Below are 11,560 nucleotides of genomic sequence, written 5' to 3'. Positions count from 1 at the left end.
GAGGTGATCGGACGATATATTCTGTTAACATGTACATGTATACCAGTGCAGATCTAGATCAATCTAGCAATCTGTCTGAGAAAAAATTATGTTGACTACTTAAGTGAATTAAAAAAGAAGCTCTACGCACTAAGGGCTTTTATCGAGTTTGTATTTCGTTTACTGTGATCAGATACTAATACACAGATCGAAGGTTTTAGCTAGTTCTTTCAAAGGGTAATCTCTTAACTCCCTCACCCCCCCTCCCCTTTCTTTGAGGGAATTGGTCTTGAATGTCATCAAGTCATGAGGGTGTGTGTGTGTGTGTGTCATGGGGGGGGGGGGGGGGAGGGCTGGTAACGCTTTTCAGAAAAGAGACGTGACCGGAAAGAATTCCAGTTCACAGGGACTTGCTTTAATTCATCACTTTCTGAAAAGTTCTCTAAATCCAAGAAAGTTATCTAGCCCACTCTTGTCTAGCCGTATACTTGACTTTGGTTCGCTTCATGTATCCAAGACATGTATCATATATCTACGCTTTGGATTCCAGATTTCAATCGGTAGCGGGACTTCCGAATCCCTTGAGCTGAATTCCGGATTCCAAAGCCCAGGATTCTGGATTCCACAAGCAAATATTTCTCCCATTCCCTCACGTTGGGTGATTTGGTATTGCATTTTCGTTTCTCAAATTTACGAACTTCATGATTGATAATGGAATAGATGAACCCCGGTGATGAATAACAAAATAATTATTGCTGATTTTAAAAACACTTTATTTTCAAAGCGTCTTTGTTTGAGGACCCTAAGTGTGCTGTGTAGTAAGTGCTGTGTACTAAGTTTACTTACTAACATATTCTGAATGCAGTAAAAACACTCTAGAGTATTCTGTCTATTCTCCACTGTATTCAATTTCAATTTCAAAAAGGAGATTGCCTTTACAGAAGATCATACTAAGATCTACTAGTTGAAATGAAAGTCGAAACAAGGGGAAAATCAAATCAGTGAACACTCTTTCCTGAATTTTGCAAAACGTGTAATAATCAACGCAGGTATCATCCACAATGGGTGGGAAGATTTACTGACCCTAAATAAGCTACATATTAACTGCTTCAGAAGTACCGTGACCTCTTTAAATGGATTCCAAGGTGAATCAAAAAAGCGACAAAAATTGTGTCAGTAATAAGACTTCTACAAGATCTACATTATTATCCATCCATCTGTCTTGAAGATTTTACCACCATAGATCTACCACTGACATCATTGAATAGTTGCTTAAAAGTAATTATTCTCTCAATGTTAGAAGCTAAAAATTCGGTTGTTGCTTTTTAGTGTCCTGTATTTCGAAAGGCCATTTAAAGAGTTCTTTGCCAGACTTCCGCCACGACTTTCCTCACAGAGACTTGGCTAACGCTAATATTAAAGAAACCGACATCGAAATAAATGTTATACCTAGTAATCGCTAACATAACTTTTTTCACTTCAATCAAAATTTCCTGATGCAACCTACTTAAAACAATTGATTTTGCAATCATGCACAAAACCTTGGCAGTCATGTACTCAAGTGTATCAAGATGTCGAAGACCCCCAGCATAGCCGTTTCAAGACATCACGCTTGCATGTGCTGTTCGTAACTCTGATTCCGTCATGAAACTTAAATGATGACGTCCTAATGACGTCACAAAACGACTGTCCCCATATACGCCCAAGGCGAAAACAGTTGGACTATATGTATTCGCCATTTTGGTGAAACACTTGGACTGCTATTAGTCGATTTGTGGGTCATGTGACTTAAGCTGATAAAGACAAACTTTCTGATCACACACATGGAAGCGTGAATAAGAAAATGCTTGCCAAGTTTCACAAACATGAGAAATTGGTTCTACTTGAAATAAATATCTAGTAAACGAGTACATTAATGATGATTACTAAAGAAAGCTAAAATCAAACGAAGAATATATCAATTTCATATTCTTTGCGTTTATGTTTACATGCTAAAATCGCCAGTTCAAGAACAGTTGAGTAAACTCAAAGTGGTTTTTATATGGCTTTTGGCCATGCTGCAATTGGCACTAAAGCCTTTGACCTGAACGGATTCAGCCGCCCAATCTTCCGTTTTAGGTAGCTACCTATGCCCCAGTATGCGTTGCTTGTTGCTCTCACGTAGCTCCTCCGACTGAAATTGAAATATGACATGTGAGTTTTCAGTAAAAAAAAAGCAGAGGAAAAACGGGGGAAAATGGAAACCATTACTTATTTATGAAAATCAACTTCACAGCTAAAACACTTTCTTTTATACCTAATAAACTGGTGAGTAATATTCTCACATCTCTTTCACATATTTTTAAGATTACCTTCTCTCGCTATGGCTTCTTTTTCTAGCTGACATGATGCCATCTAAAAAACAAAAGTCATCCGTTAACTTATTTTTATTTCACAATCATGAGATCGCCGAAATTAACGTAACGGAAGATTTTATTCATTCAAGAGCTCGAGAAACACTGAAAACAATTAAAACTTAGCATACAACTGTGGGTGAAACGGCAAAAACTACAAAACATGCCACAGTAATTTGAGGGAAAGTAAACTAATTATTTTGGCTGGCCAACGGTTTCAAAAATTTAACTTGCAAAATTATAATAACCGAGCCAGACTAGACGCGTCTTCGTTTCCTGTAGTATTGCTAGACCGCCTGATCATGTAATGACGTTCTCGAGCCATCCCGCCAAAGGAGGCCACTATGAGAACGCCTTCGCTTTCGGTTTCTCGAGTAAAGTAAGCCAGTCCTATAATTTCATTTAAATTTTTATACTTCTTCCTATGGCGTCTTTAGAGGTATGAGCAGGCCACGGAACGTAATTTTAAATGAAGAATATAACGCAGGCAAATTTCTAAAGAAAAGTCGAATGAGAATTGTTCGATGCAGTCCGTGGCACCACTCTAAAAACAGCGCGAATCTTTACACCAATTCAAGCTGACACTTAAGTCAATAAGAGGTTACTTTACAATGTACCTAGGGCTTTCCTCAGAGCTTCCCCGTTGTGCTTCAGGCGACAAAGCTTTTCTTTCATTTTATAGATCGCTTCTATAGAAATGAGATTTTCCCCGCCTTGACATCCCGACTGAATGTTCTCCATAATGATTTTCTTCTTCTGCTCATATGTCTTCTTGTCCTTCTTCAGTTGAGCGATCTTTTCGTCGTCTCTTATCTCTTGCTCCCTTGCCTCTTCGTCCCTAATCAGCATATCAAGGTACTCTTTGAAGGAGTCGTTATAGGGAATCATGGCATTCTCCTTGAGAAATACGCCAAAGCGGCCAGCACATTCATAAATGAACTCCTTTTCGTCTTGAAGTTCTTTGATGCTGCGCTCTAAATTTGCGATAAACGATTCTTTCTGATCCTTCAAGTTGGTCTTTTCGGCAATCTTACTCTGTGCATCGGACGATAGGAATTCCTTCTCTACCAGGGTAGTAGAGTAGGTGATATGCATGTGAGTTCTGTAGTTGTGCCCACAATGATGGCAAGTCCCGTTGGACATGGCCGCGCAGCCATGAAGTTGCTCGTTGTTGGTAGTTTCAACCGGAACTCCTCTAATGGAGCAGTGGTCATGGCAAATCTGTGGATATATTGTTTCCCTCTCCCTTGACATTCCTACATTCACATACTTCTTGCATGCGGTGTCTGCACAAACAGTCATTGGATAGTTCAGGGGTTTCACTTCCCGGTCGAAGCCTTTAAACTTCAGTTCAGCTTGAAAGCGCTCGATATCAACGTCGAAGAGCCTGCATTGTTCTTTGACTTCATTGATCTTCTTCACGTTCATCTCAATAAGTTCAACAGCTTCACCCATTGGCTTACTCATGGCGATTATGTAGTTCCTCGCCTCGTTCAGGCTTAGGGTCTTCTTAGTCTCGTGGGGCTGCATGTTTGTAACGAGATGAAAAAGCTCGCAAGTTGTGTCGCATGACTTGTCCCAGCTTTTCGAGAAGAGGTCAACTTCTTCAGGTGTGAACTGAATTCCATTCTTATGGCAGGCTAGGAACCTTTCATTGAAGATAGAGAGCCATTAATGATAAAGCAACGAAATTAAGAAAAATCACTAAAAATAATTTGAAAATTACTTTAAAGAGAATAAATAATGTTAAAAGCATTTTTGGAGAGGCATTAGCTTATTTATCAGACTATAGGCTGAAGAACGTTAATCTACAAAGACGAAAGAAATAGTCAGTTTAGCTAGTGTCTCCATGATTTACTTTAAATCAGCTAGAGAAGCTTGTCTTTTTGCGCCGTGGTAATTCAAAGAACGGAGTGTATAAAATGCCTGAACCCTGAACTTGTACTCTCGGCCTTTTTTCTATTATATCGTGTCAGCTAACTTTTACGCATTTTAGTCAAAGAATGACTCCGCGTTAAGTACCTGAATGCTTCATTATCAAAACAAAAATAGGTTGACGGAGAGAGTGTGATGTTGATGTTTCTCTCCTTTAGGAGCCGTCTGAGAACTGGTAGACTGTCCCCCGGTCTGTAGAAGGTTCCTCTGGAGTTTGTGAAGGCGAAGATAATGTTGGACACCAGCGACTTGTGGAGGTGTGTCAGCAGTTCTAACACACAGAACCTGAAGGCCACAGTGAGTCTTGCGTTGTTTGGTTTGAGAAGCACAACCACGGCATTAATCTTGTCATAGCAGGTTAGAAAGGCCAAGATGTTCTCGAAGTTCTCCTTATCCTTCTCTATACCTCTGCAGTCGCCAATGCCCGGCGTGTCAATGAGGTGGAACTTTGCAGTGTTCGTTTCAATGATGTGTTCTTGAGGGAACTGGGTAGCAGACTGTCCATGACTTTTGAGATCCTCATTTGGATCAGCTCCAATTATGATGTCCACCTCTTCTCCTTCATCATTTGTGAAAATAAATCTGAGAATGAAAATTAAAGAGACTACTTTGTCACTTTAGTAGCTCTTACTAGTGACAACCTAATTAATGCAGATGTATCAGCCTATTTATTTAATATGTTAAACCGACTACGTAACTATACTTTACCTTGAAGGGATTAAGACAGTGAATTCAGGATCATCCATGGCATGTTGCAAAGAGTTATGCTTAGAATAGTTGGCGATTCCATTGATCCATGTGGACTTGCCCACTCCAGTCTCCCCCAGTATAAGAATGTTGACGTCCTCTTTTCCACCATCGATTTTCTACGGATTTAAGTATATCCAATATCCAGTATATCCAACTTCTTCTTCGGTATTTTTTTTGTTGCACAAGCTCCGCCTATATGCAAAAACCGATAAATTCACAGCTTACCTCACGTGGGGCCTCAGCGAGATCGAGAATGTTGTCCTCTGAATCATTTCGATCATCCGTGTCCTACGAAAAAGCAAATGTCACGTTTTTAAAGGCAGAAAATCACACAAGTTGTGCTACACTTTAGACGTTTTTACTGACGGTCGGACTTGCTTTTTTTAATCTTTATCTTGCAAATTAAAGGGGATAAAGAAAAGGAAGAAATTACCGTTCGAAAAGAGCAATAGGGACGTTAAAATGTTAACCATGCTACTTAGCTCTGTAAATGGTCCAGTTATAACCCTGTCAAGTAATTGTCTGGCTGTGCGTTTTAATGAGCAAATCTCTGCCTATATGTAAACACTGATGAAATTATAATAGTTTACCTCACGTGATGCATCAGCAAGATCGTCTTTTCCATCATCCATTTCCTATACGGATTCAAGTATATTAAAAAAAATTAAAGGTCGCCCTTTTAAACTGAAAGCAAAATCACACAAGTTGTACCACACTGATCAGACTGACCGTCCGCTTGTCTTTTGAATCCCTGTCAATTTGAAGAGACTTTTTTACCATGGTCTATCTGGTACAGTACTATGGTTTACCTTTTGTTTACCGTCATGAGGAAAGGAACTGCTCAAACAGGACGCACAGCAATTGACCCACAGTTTTTTTACCCATGTCAAGTCTGGTGAGGTCCATAAATCTGACGTCCTTTTCATGGCTGTTCGTTTTTCTGAACAAACCTCTTCCTATGTGCAAACACTGATAAAATAATAGTTCACCTCATTTGAAGCAACAGCAACGGTATGATCGTGAATGTCGACGTCCTCGTTTCCATCACCCATTTCCTACCGATTCAAGTATATAGTTATATATAATAAAAAACCAAATGTCATCTTTTTAAAGGCAGAAAATCAGACTAGTTATATGACACTTTAGACCCTTGGTCTTATCTTATAAATGTAGTCTCTATCAGTTTGAGGGTTTGAAGGGTACTTGACAAACAAATTAAAAGAAAAGGGGGAAAAATCAAAAACAAGAATAAAGAAACTATACTGTTACAAAAGAACAGGGAACGTTATCCACCGGGTAAAGTATGATCTATCTCTCATTTGCTTTGTTGGAAAAGGAACTGTTCAACGGGGCAACACGGCTAGTATAAATGTTTGTCAAGCTGCTCTTTGTGCCCTTGGCCTAGGCGAGGCCTTTAAACTTACTCCCCAAACTTCCTATTAATTTCTTTCTGCAGTTGGTTCTCGTCGAACAAACCGATGAAATTATAGTTTACCTCACTTGCAGTAAGATCGAGAATGTTGACGTCCTCTTTTCCATCATCCATTTCCTGAGGATTTAAGTTATTCAAAAAGTTTTTGTTTGGTTATTACATATACTAGATTCAAAGTACAGGTTGTGGCAAGTTAAACTGACCATCAGCCCTGTCTTTTTAATTTTTATCAATTTGAAGGAGCTGGAAGGGGACGTGGACGTGCCAAAACGAAAAAAGATGGGGACGTGATTTAGTAAGGGCGTCTTTCATTTGCTGTGTGGGAAAAGCATCTGCTTAACTGGCGTGCACAATAACTAATCCGCAAGCCCTTGTTGTGCCCTGTTAAGCCTGGTGAGATCAATACACTCAACCTCGAATTCTCTTTTTTTGGCTGTGTGTTTTTACCGCCCAAACCTCTACCTATAATGAGCAAACACAGGTAAAATTATAGTTTACCTCACGTGTGGCATCAGCAAGATCGTGAATACTGACCTCCTCGTTTTCCGGATCATCCATTTCCTAAGGATTCAAGATATAGACTTCACAGACTATCAGCCTTGCTGTTTTAATTCTTATCGATTTGAAGGGGACTTTTACAGCTCGCAAGGGGCAGGAAACGTTAACCACGGCTCTATGGTCTAGCTTTCATTTGCTGTGTGGAAAAAACGAACTGTTAATTGTAGTGTACATGTTTTTACCCCTCAAGCCGTTGTTGTGCCCCTCATGTCTGGTGAGGTCCATTAAACCTTGAATTTACCTTTTTTCTGTTTGTTCATTTTCAGTTCTTTTTTTTTGCCTTTTTTCAAACACTGATATTATAGTTTAACGTGACGTGGGGTATCAACAACGTCGATCCCTGCACTTGCCATGGTTACGTAGTCTGTGCAGAATCATAAACACTTTGCGGCCAGTTTCAGCAAGTGCCGGCTTGCTCAGGATCGAAACAGGAAGTCATAATTAACATAATTCAGAGAAATCTTTTGCTTCTTTCCGAGAAATGTATTTATTTAAGTTAAAGAAAGGCAACACAGTCCTCTCAATTACAGCCTTTGTTGATTTTTTTGTCGTTTTTACTAATTGAAGATTAGAGAAAAAAGAGTCTACTCTGGGACCTAAAATCGAACAAAAGTCACCGAAAAATTGCCTTAAGATATGGTATTTTATAGCAAATGAGGCACCAAACTAATTAAAAACATTTTTCTGATCATTCTGGAACTTAAGTAAGCACAGAGAGGGGTCTACACTTTGAGCCTTGGCCATGGAGCATTCAAGTAAAACAAGTAAATCAGCATACAGAGGACCAGGCAAATTAAGTGAGTAGATCTAAGTTCTGTAGAGTCTGTGTAACCTGATAACCTATCTCTTGCTAAATTGTCTACCCGATCTCGTCTTCGCTTCAGCACCCCAGCTCGTCGAAAAATAACCAGTCAGTGTTTTTCTCCCATAATAGGTACGCCCCGAAGCTTGGATGCGAAGGCGCCATCTTTTATACAGTCCTATATTACTACCCGAATGAATCATGGCGCAAACACAGGTTGTTGGTGTAAGTAACACAACTAATTCCTAGTTTCGTAGTTCTAAGGAAACGATGGACGGACATTGAAAACTGCGTTTACTTACCTCGATAAAAACCGCGACGTGAGTGTCGAATGCGATTTCTTAAGCAACCAAGAATTTTTCTGATTAGATATTAAACTATACTGATTTTTATTGTCATTTATACGATTTGGTGTGGTCATGGGTTGAGAACAACAACTGCTCCAAAGAGAAACTCCACGAAGTGAAGACATTAGCGGTTGATCTTTATTTTAGTTAATTACCCAGTAGCAAATTGACACTGAGGAAACTGAGTAAGCTTATTCTTAACCGACAATCTCAGTTGGAGTCAAACTTTTTGTCGTCAACTGCTGAGAAACAACAATTTTTTTCAGTTGTGTCCGCAAGAGAGATACACTATTACTTACGCCAGCAAAAATCTAGTAAATCATGTGATAAATTAAGCATGGATTGCTCACCTTTACTGTATAAAAGCGAAATTCCCTTGGTAAATATCGCTAGTTCCAAGACCCACTTAAGCTTCACAAGGCCACTTCCCCAAGATATAAAAGAGATATAAAACGCCATAAACGTTAAGCCCCCAAATGCTAGATCAAAGCATCGCTTTCAAAGCTGAAAGAGCCCTGACCGACACTGGAGAAATCGTTTACAAAGTGTAATGTAGGCAACAGCGAAAAGCGACAGTTTCTAACACCATATAAAGCTTAACCAAGACGGATCCCAGTGGCTTATTATGCATTATAAAAACGCAAATCTGATTGTTCGAGATTGTTCGTTTGATTCTGACACAGAAATAGCGAAAGTTTTCAAAAATTCTTACGTACCTGAAGCTACTCTAAAATTTGTGAAGCTCTCCCAATTAAAGCGCTCTGAAAATGCCGCATCAAATACGGAATCTAGAGAAAAATCTCTCCGTGGTAGCTTTTCCGAGAACAGGAACAGATTACCAAGAAATGTCAAGGAAGTGACGTAAAACTTGCATTTTCTCCAGAGGAGGGGGACTGCGGTAATAGGCAGGGGCGAAATATTTCGCTGACGTCAGCACTTTCTATTTCATAACCTTGGAAATATAAATTAAAACAAGTTCAATGCTTCCTTCCTATTCTGATCTTTAACTAAGGTTTTAACTCTTCTGGTAAGTTTTCTCCAGCCTCTTCACTCGACAGTTTGTGTTCCCCTCTTTCCGCTTCCGGAACTGACCTTAGCCATGAAAAAGTACTCAGGGAGACGAAGACAAACTAAAGGGTGGGGGGAAATGCGGTCAGTACAAAACACCGACTGCGGACTGCGGACTGCGGACCACGGACTGCTGACAGGTATAAAACACGGATTAGTTTTAAAATTGCGGACTCCGGACTGAGTATAAACATGGACTAGGTATAAAACGCGGACTACGGACTATGTTTGTAAAAACAGCTTTAGAAAGGTAAAACTGAGAGAGAAACGGAATGCGGACTAGCATAAAACAGTAGTCTCAGCTCCTTGCCTCCCACAAAAACATTCCTTTAGCTGGTCACACAGTCTATTCTCGCCAATGTTAGCGTCATGTGGGGGAGAAAAGCATACTGCACGGAAAAGGAAGGTTATTCCGCTACTCAAGGGAAATGAAATTAAACTCTGAATTTTATAAAAAGAAAGAGTTAGAAGAGAATTCAATTTTTAGCTGTTGGTCGCTGATTAACATCTCTTCCGATGAAGCCTTTTGAGTACCCTACCCACTCTCGGGCACGGCCGGACGAACCGAAAGGTTCCATTTGATTTTTTTTGTCTCTACTGAAAACTTTAGTCCATCAAAGAGGACCTACTGGTGAAAGAACAAGACCCCGTGATAGGCCTATTTCGTTTTCCATAATAATTACTCAATTTTTGACCAAAATTTCTACCAGTATCCTGCCAGTGTCGATTTTTTGGCATAACTACTGCAACATTTTTTCTCGAAACCCGTGATCTCTAGTCTCCCCATGCCCCAAAATTTCGGTGTCACTCACGCGGAGTTACCATTTGCTCTCTATTCCGCGATATAACCAACCCACATCATTAAGACTCTGGTCAACGCCGCAAAGTACTCTGCTATTGCCATTGGGGTAACTGTCCTTTCTGTGTGTGTGTTTGGTGCCATAGCGTATTCGGTAGCGTCAAGCAAGGCAAAGGACAAGGATTCGAAATACGGACACCAGTACCCAGTTTCTTCACAAGGATTTTCCACGGGTTTATATGCCTAGAAGTGGTCACCCTTAATACAAAACTTACTATTAAAACTTTGCTTAAAAATGAGGAGTTTTTACTTGAAGAAATTCGTGTTTTTGTTCCACAGTATGCTAGCTTGCGAAAATATTAAAAGCAAAGCACAGGCAAGTTAACTTGGTTACGCTTGCAGCGTGTTGAATTGTGGAGGGGGGAAATTGCCCTTTCTCATATTTATGGATCGTTTTCACATGACGATGTTGGTGTGCCAAAACAATGAAAAAGCATCCATTTTGGTGTACCAAATACAAAAGGGGATAGGGGCGCGAAACGACAGCGTTTGTTCTCTTAGCCCACCTTCGATATATTAAAATTCTAACATGTCTCCGAGGCATTAGGGTGAAAATTAGAAATTTTCACGACTCCATTGTCGCGCAATTTCCTGAGAAGATACTTGAGCACAAAGAAAACCAAACCAAATATAGAAAAATGACCCGAAAGCCTCGGAGTCATGTTAGCATTTTAAAATGCAGATATCGAACGTGGGCTATCATTTAGATCAGAAAAAGAGGCTAAGAGGATACAAATCACTTCCATTTAACTACTCATTTACTTTCAACACGCACCAAATGCTTTATTTGCATGACCATAAAGGAATTACATATTGCAAAAGCTATTAGTCTAAATTTAAGTACTAATTCATTATTTATTGTTAGTCAACTCCATATGACAACCCTAACCCATGACCATAAAGGAATTACAGTATTGCAAAAGCTATTAGTCTAAATTTAAGTACTAATTCATTATTTATTGTTAGTCAACTCCAATGTAAACGGGTTAGTAGTTTGTTTGGCCATTGCTTCTTTGTCCCGCTACTTGTCTACTGGCTCAATACGTTTGTTCTAATAAACCATACCGACGGTATCTGCTATGAAAATTGTGCATGATATTCCAGGAATATACACAAAGGTAAGGGACAGTACAAAGACCACTTGGCTAAGCCAAAAACCTGAACTGTAGTTTTAAAAGGTGAAATACCCTAGTACACATACATGTTAGTCTCCCAACTTAAAACCGCTTAAAATGTAGTCTTTATATTCTGGAACACTATACCAAGACGAGTCCTTTATGATTGTACAGTGGAACCTCGATATAACGAACGGCCAAGGGACTGGCAAAATTTGTTCGCCCTGACAACGAGGTTTCGTTATCTATATATCGAGGTTCTTTTTTATTTATTTTACTATAACTGGGGTAAAGAAAATCGTTCGTTATACCGAGGTTCCAC

General features: G+C 39.6%; 1 protein-coding gene across 2 annotated transcripts; it reads right to left on the bottom strand.

Annotated features, from left to right (window-relative positions):
- Positions 1-714: 714 nt before the first annotated feature.
- LOC140921788 (uncharacterized) lies at positions 715-7,161 on the bottom strand. Of its 2 annotated transcripts, none has more exons than XM_073371788.1 (10): positions 6,988-7,161; positions 6,553-6,606; positions 6,047-6,112; positions 5,648-5,692; positions 5,283-5,345; positions 5,016-5,173; positions 4,395-4,889; positions 2,990-4,020; positions 2,331-2,373; positions 715-2,152 (listed from the first exon to the last, which is right to left on the bottom strand). In XM_073371788.1, the coding sequence occupies exons 1-10, from the start codon at positions 7,045-7,047 to the stop codon at positions 2,017-2,019; spliced, it is 2,151 nt and encodes a 716-aa protein (XP_073227889.1). In that variant the 5' UTR covers positions 7,048-7,161; the 3' UTR covers positions 715-2,016. The 2 variants fall into 2 exon arrangements, with proteins under 2 accessions (XP_073227889.1, XP_073227890.1); XM_073371789.1 differs by having other exon boundaries at positions 7,024-7,160.
- Between the last annotated feature and the right edge of the window lie 4,399 nt (positions 7,162-11,560).

Source organism: Porites lutea, chromosome 12, assembly GCF_958299795.1.
Source record: "Porites lutea chromosome 12, jaPorLute2.1, whole genome shotgun sequence".
NCBI lineage: Eukaryota > Metazoa > Cnidaria > Anthozoa > Scleractinia > Poritidae > Porites > Porites lutea.
This window is presented reverse-complemented; position numbering and strand designations above follow the sequence as displayed.